This window comes from Fukomys damarensis, unplaced genomic scaffold, assembly GCF_012274545.1.
Source record: "Fukomys damarensis isolate Sample0158 unplaced genomic scaffold, DMR_v1.0_HiC HiC_scaffold_32, whole genome shotgun sequence".
NCBI lineage: Eukaryota > Metazoa > Chordata > Mammalia > Rodentia > Bathyergidae > Fukomys > Fukomys damarensis.
Genome location: NW_022900944.1, coordinates 11,181,774 through 11,188,860, shown reverse-complemented (window position 1 = coordinate 11,188,860; position 7,087 = coordinate 11,181,774). Strand labels below are relative to the sequence as shown.

The 7,087-nt window shown below is 54.8% G+C and overlaps 1 protein-coding gene across 1 annotated transcript; it reads left to right on the top strand.

The window, feature by feature from the left end:
- The first annotated feature begins 1,531 nt into the window (after positions 1-1,531).
- Irx6 (iroquois homeobox 6) lies at positions 1,532-6,619 on the top strand. The gene is made up of 6 exons (XM_010629996.2): positions 1,532-1,576; positions 2,564-2,821; positions 3,516-3,625; positions 3,797-4,092; positions 4,679-5,281; positions 6,238-6,619. The coding sequence occupies exons 1-6, from the start codon at positions 1,532-1,534 to the stop codon at positions 6,243-6,245; spliced, it is 1,320 nt and encodes a 439-aa protein (XP_010628298.2). The 3' UTR covers positions 6,246-6,619.
- The last annotated feature ends 468 nt before the right edge of the window (positions 6,620-7,087 follow it).

Genomic DNA, 7,087 nt, shown 5'->3' with positions numbered 1-7,087 from the left:
CCTAGAGGACAAAGCCCTCTCCTGGCACCTGTAAGCATTCCTAGTCCAGGCCTATAGATGCAATTTTGAGGACTTCAGGGATGGGGTAGGGGCACACAGCTGGACCCAGCCAGCCTTTCTGGCGGCGCTTAGGAAATGGGCCTCCTCCTGGAGCTCTTCACTGTGGCTCTCCAGCGCCACCCCCAGCGGAGTACAGGGGCTGCAGCCCGACCCTGACACTGCGGGAGGGAGGTTTGCACAAGGCAGCCAAGCCTCACCTTTGGAGGGGATGCTCAGAGGTTTTAGCGCGAAATATACAGATACCAAGGGTCACACTTGGCACCTTTCCAGGCTGCATCAGAAGGTTCCTGAGCCTTGGCTTAAGGGGGAGCTACTGGACTTATTAGGGGGTCAGGCGGCTGCAGAAAAGCCTAGGGTCAAGGATCTAATGCCAGGGCTTGGAGAGCCAAAAATAGCTAGAGACTGAAGCAGGAAGCAGATCCCAGGACACAGTGATGGGCCTCCCAGTGGGATCCATTAACGCAGCCCCGAACCGTACCAACCAGCACTGGGCCGGTGGTGCGAACAAACTTTTTTTGCAACGGCGAGGCGGAGGCTCTGGGCTGGACAGTCTTCTCCCCAGAGTCTCTGCTCTTCTCCACCTGCAGGCTCAGCCTCCTCCCAGTCTCCCCACCTCCGCTTCCTCCCCCTCCCGCGCGCTCCTCTGTTCACTTAGACTCATTTCTCTCCTCTCCCCTCCTCTTTCTCCCTCTTGCATTTCTCTCCCACTTTTCTCGGGTCTCTTCTCTTCTTTTGTATTCTCTTCTCCCTCGCCGCCCCGGCTGCCTCTCGCCTCCTCGGGGTCGAAGGGGAGGAGGTAAGTGCGCTGCTGCGCCCAGGGCCTGCGCGGCGCAGAGGGAGGCGTTTCTCCTACTTCTCCCGGGTAATTTGTAGAGATTCTATGTGAGCGCGCGCTCTTGAGCTTGAAGGGAAAAGGGCTAGGATCTAGCGTTGAGCAGAGGGTCAGGGTCTTTGGCGTTCCTCGCCAGCTGCACAAACCTCTCGGAGCAAGTGTAAGTGTGGGCAGAGAGTGCGTGCGCGCGCGCGCACGGGCTGGCGGCATTTGGCACGCTTGGTGGCCCGGGGCCCCGGGTCCCGGGGTCCTGTCTGGCATCCCGAGATTACCGTGACGTCACATTCAGCCTCTGGTCACCTTGGACCGGGACACCTCGGGAACCTCACAGCCCCGCGCCTCGCCGCGCCTTGCCACCGCGCGCCTCCCGGAACCCGCGCCTTCTTCCTTCCTCTTCCCATCCATGGGCCCTTTGGTCTTCTGGATCCCACGGGCCGGAGGGGCGCCTTCCGGAGCGCAGGGCTCGGCAGCTGGGCTGCCCTCGGCTCTGCCTCCCGTTGCACCAAGCTTGCAGAGCAACGGGCGTTGGGCTCCAGCGGCGGTATAAGGAACGAGGCGCTGCTTGGCTCTGGGCGCCCAGCAACGGGGCTAAGAAGGGGACTCATAAGGGAAGCGGGAGACAGGCCAAGAACAGCCACTATGTCCTTCTCACACTTCGGACACCCATACAGCGGCCCTTCTCAGGTAAGAAGTGCCTTTGGGGGCAATGGGAACAGACTGGGTGGAATGGGTGTCCACTGCGCGCTTGCTCCCACCCTTGATTTCCCGTCTCTCCTATCCCTGCGCGTCTCCTCTTTGGTGTGTCGCTGGGGAAGCCAGGGGGAGTAAGCACCTGGCAGTGTGTGATGGCCTGGTCTGACATCCCCAATTCCGGACTGAAAACGTTTCGCTCCCAAGTGCATGCTGGAAAATTCTGTGAACCGAATGCGGGCCCCCTGACCCCGCGCTCAGCGAGGGGGTGGGATCTCAGGAATCTTCCAGTCAGGCCACCTCTTCAAAATGTGAGGTGAGTGGGAGACTCAGAAAAGACTTCCTGGCCAGAGCGCTGTCTTCTGGCCATATTGTTGTTCATTTGTTGACCTCTGCTCTTATCCTTCCTCCTTGGGCTGGTCCAAGATCTCTGCCTCTGGTTCTCTAGATTTTCCAAACCAGACAATGGTAAGAGTCTTCTGCTGAAATTTTGGGGACCCCAACCCCTTTCTCCTCCCAGAGTTCAGCTGTATTTTCCTAGGGTCTGGTGCCAGGTTGACCTTTGACCTGCTATGTGATCTTGGACACTTCTACTCTCACTGGTCCTGGATTGCCTATTTATAAAATGGGAAAAGGAATAAAATGTTGATGATGGTTTCTAAAGCTAACTTCTATCTCTGCCTGTGTAGGGTCCCATAGGGGTGAGTAGAGGAGGGAGCTAGGGATTAGGTCTCTGACTCTGGTTTCTGAATGTTCACATTTCCTGAACCCCTTGGGACTCTGGAGGGTTAGCAATGGCATAAGCACATCTACAAGTGCAGTTTGAGTAAGTTGCCTTCTGAAAATTCCCATCGCAGAAGCTAGCGTAATGCTGAGCACATGGTAGAATGAAGGAGTGAATGAAGGAATCCTCTGGCTCTTGCCAGGTGAAATAACAGCTCTCTGACCTTCAGTGACCTTTTTCCCATCTTCCTCTTCTAGTTTCTGGTGTCTGCAAGTTCCAGCACCACTTGCTGCGAATCTGCCCCACGTTCAGTCTCAGATGTGGCCTCAGGCTCCACCCCAGCGTCCACTCTTTGCTGTGCGCCCTATGACAGTCGACTACTGGGCAGTGCACGGCCTGAGCTGGGAGCAGCCTTGGGCATTTATGGAGCCCCCTATGCAGCTGCAGCAGCTGCCCAGAGCTACCCCGGCTACCTGCCTTATGGTCCAGAGCCAACAGCTCTGTATGGGACACTGGTAAGTATGTAAGGTGGGATGTGGGGGCATGGACAGTAGCTGCAGGTGAAATCCAGTGTATCCTGTCTTAGGAAAATCTAGGAGGGATACAGAACTACCTAGGAAAAGAAACATTTAGGGTTGTGTATCGTGTAAGAGAAAAAGTCCAACTTTACAGCACTTTCTAGTCTGTAGAATTCTACACTGTTTGGAAAATACACTTCTATTATTTCTGTAAGGTAGACAGGTCATTGCTGTTCTCAAATTGAGGCACAAAGGGGTGCAACTACCTTATTGAAAGTCACAAAGATGTAAGGGGAGAGGGACGGCTCTGGAAGGAGAGTAAAGCTGAGAAGTATCCTGGCATCCCTGAATGTGGTGGGGGACACAAGGAACAACAAGAATACCAGTAGCTGAAAACTACTTGTCACAGGGCCTCTGCCAGGACCTCTGTCAGCATGGTCTTCTTCATAACCTGTAGGCTCTGAGCACCATTTTACCAATGGACGGCCTGAGGCCTGAGGAGAGGAAGGTGGAGGAGTCACTGGACTGCCTAAACAGTGACACCAAAGTTAAGCAGCTGTGCCCAAGGTCTCACAGCCAATAAGTGTAGTGGTACCAGGATGGGAACTGGACTTGACCACAGAAACCACAATTCCCACCTGTATCCTGCCCAAGTGTAGTCCGGAATTTTCTCTTTTCTTTCCACCCACAGAATCCACAGTATGAATTTAAGGAAGCTGCAGGGAGTTTGACACCCAGCCTGGCACAACCAGGAGCCTATTATCCCTATGAACCAACTCTGGGCCCATACCAGTATGACAGGTGAGGAGGGGAGGTCTTTCTAGCTGGCTCTCCTGCTGAGGTAGAGTGGATTGGGAGAGGGTGGAGAAGGGGAAAAGGGAGGGAGCAGAACCACACTTCCAGGAAGCAGACTGCCCCCTGCTCCAAGCCTCTGGTTCCCATCCTGGAACCTGAGGTGAGTTCTCTTCACAGGTATGGTGGGGTGGAATTGAGCAATGCAGGACGCAGGAAGAACGCCACCCGGGAGACCACCAGCACTCTCAAGGCCTGGCTCAATGAGCACCGCAAGAACCCCTACCCCACCAAGGGCGAGAAGATCATGCTGGCCATCATCACCAAGATGACCCTCACCCAGGTGTCCACCTGGTTCGCCAATGCGCGCCGGCGCCTCAAGAAGGAGAACAAGATGACGTGGGCACCCAAGAACAAAGTTGGGGAGGAGAGGAAGGTGGAGGAGTCACTGGACTGCCTAAACAGTGACACCAAAGGTACCCACAGCATCACCCACCCCTCCTGATGTGTTTCACAGGCTATGAAGCAGTTTGACTGGAAGCCACCCTGCAGTGCAGGTTTTCTGCAAGGAGCTTCTTGCACTCATCCTTTGCACACCCCAGAGTCTTTACTCATGTGCTTCACTCTGCCTGGAATCCCCTACGGAATGCCCTCTCCACTGGATGTCTTACTGCTATACTCCCTAAATACCTAAGTGCCTGAATGATTCTGGGCACACAGCACTCAGTAAATATTTACTGAATAAAATAATGTAACAGCAACTACCTATGGTTGTAGAAGTTGGATAACAGCTATCCCTCCTCTTTTTATGGTGGAGAAACTGAGATGCAGACTGCAGCATCACCAGATGGCCTTTGCTTGGCTTGTGCTGCAAGGGGAGCAGTTTCTGAGGGGCAAGCATCAGTTCTGGAGATGTGTGAGAGATGGTGTGGCAGGTCTGGTGATATACAGAATGCCGTGGGTGCAGGCTGTCATGCTAAAAGCTTCATAGGAATGTGCGCTCCTGCCGGTTTCCCTTGGTCCCTGGGGGCGATTTTCTCACTTGCTCTCGATTTTCTGCAGATGTGAGTGCTAATCCGGAAGCCCAGGGGTCACTCAGACTGAGTGACCTGGAGGACCTGGAGGAAGAGGAAGAAGAGGAAGAAGCTGAAGAAGAAGAGGCAGTGGCCATAGCTGCAGACAGGCTGGCGGAGTTCCATAAGGGCGTGCAGTTGCTGCCTGCGCAGGGCACCACAGCCCGACAGGGCCAGCTGGAGAGAGGGGTGTGCAGCCTGGCAGCGCCCCGCTTCTCCTTAAATGAGCCCACTGGGTCAGGAGAAGCTGACTTCATCGCCACAGAGCCCGGGGGCCCCAGGATGATCGTGCACTACCCATGCCGAGAGAAGCCTAGGATTTGGTCTTTGGCGCACACTGCGGCAGCCTGTGCTGTGGAAAGCACTCCCTCAGCCCGGCCCAGGTCTCGCAGTCCTGAGTGCCATCTGATTTCCGGACAGCCTCCGGGCTCTGCCAGGCGAACTCTGGTCCCCAGAGACTCAGCTCGCGAAGAAGCTTGCAAAGTCTTTGGAAACTCAATGTTCGCCCTGCAGGAGCTGCCGCCAAGCTGTACTCCATGTCCCAGGCAGAGGGAGCCTTCAGTGCAGTGCCCATACCAGTCAGGAGCAGAAGGTAGTGGGCCCCCAAGGGCAATGGGGCACTAGTGTGTGTCCAAAAGGTGCCCATTCACCACCTGCCCAGCTGAGACACACCTATGCCTCTGCACAAGCCCAGGTTCAGACCTGGTACCAGACTGTCCCATAGCATTTCTTTTACGTGATGATCAGAGATCAAAGTTCTAGTCCTCCCTCCTTACAGACCAAGTCATAGTAATAAACTCAGAGACAATCAAGCAAGCAGAGAGAGTGGCAAGTCTTTGAAACCGTGAACAGTCTAGATCTGTGCCTTCATGGTCCACAGTTCTGCCAGTGCACCAAGTGTGCCTCACCATGCCCCTCTAGCACACTTGTCCTTGTCCTCTGCCTGCCCTTTGGAGAAGACTAGCTGAGCTGGCACCTAGCTTTTCCTAAGGCTGAACAGGCACCTGGGATTTTGCAGACATCTGAAGGGGTGAGTGAGACGCAAGGAAGAGTTGGAGGTCAGTGCTCAAGTCCAGCCGGAAGCCTTCTCTGTGGCCCACTAACCCGCCTGGAGTATAGCCTCCTCCAGCATTCAACACCTTGGAAGCTGAGCTTGGTGCTGCCCAGGAGAGCACTGGCTCCCAAGGGCTCATCCCCATGCAATGTGGGACTGCCAGGCAGTGGTTGCTGACTGTACTGGGTTCTGCTGCTGTGCTGAGGGCCTGCAGGAAGGGAATCTTACTTCATAAAGGGACATTCCCCAAGCATTAAACAGCCTCCAGCAATTACTGTCAGAATCTGCCCTTTGTAGTAATTTCTCTCAGGATTAGCTACTGCCTTAGAAAATTGGGTTACATTGTTATTTGAATTTACACATAGGCATCCAAGCGATTCCTCTAGCAAACAAATTGCCTCTAGGCCTTTACTTCCCCCCATGAGACCATGCTGACCTCCGACTTCCTGGAAATCACCACCAAGGGGGGTTTTAATCAACCTTTCCTCTCTCAGCAGGTTAGCGCAATGGCTTCATTTTGCAGAAGACTCTTGGAAACGGCCCCGTTTGGAACTCACCTCCACTATAACAAGCTGCAAGACCTTGATAGGGACCGGGAGTTCGCACTTCGCCTGAGAGACAGGCACACAGAAACCCTCCTTGCACACAGAGCTGGGTGTGGTGGGCAGACCTGTCCCTTATCTCCTGCAGAGCAGGGGCCAATGCATCTGAGGAAGAGCAAGGCGGAAGCCTGGTCCCCTTGACCCGCACCAAGGACTCTATCTAATCTCCCTTCCTCTTCTGGATAAAGGGCCTGACCTGCTTCCTCTGTTCTCCACCCCTGCCTTTTACCTGGCTCCCTTCACTTTGTAACTTCATTGCTCACCAGGTCCCCAAGTACCACCTGCACCTTCCTCCTCGCCTTTGCGTCCTTAAAAATAATCAAGCCTAACCCAAGCTGTGCGGCTGATCTATGCAAGGGGGTGCTTGGTGAGTTCAGGTAGAAGGAGAGGGTAGAATGTAGCCAAGGGTTCTCAGAAAAGGGCTGCCTGAGCGGAGTAAGTCAGGCTCCTTAAAGGCCGGGAGAGGAGCTGAAGTGGGCAACGGGCAAGGGCGCGGCGCCTGCGGGTTAGTGACCGAAGGCGTGCATCCGAGCAGGTTCACGCCCCCAGAGTGAAGTGCCAGAAAGGTTGAGGGAGGGCAGGACATTTATCTCAGAGCAGCATTTCTTCCCGGCCTCGAATTTGGCTTGAAGAGAAGTGAGAAGGGGCGGTGAAGACAATCGTGGCTGTCCGTTGGTAGGGTGGCTGGCTCTGCTCCTGTTTAACAACATAGAAGGCCGGAGGGGTATGAGGAGAGAGGGAC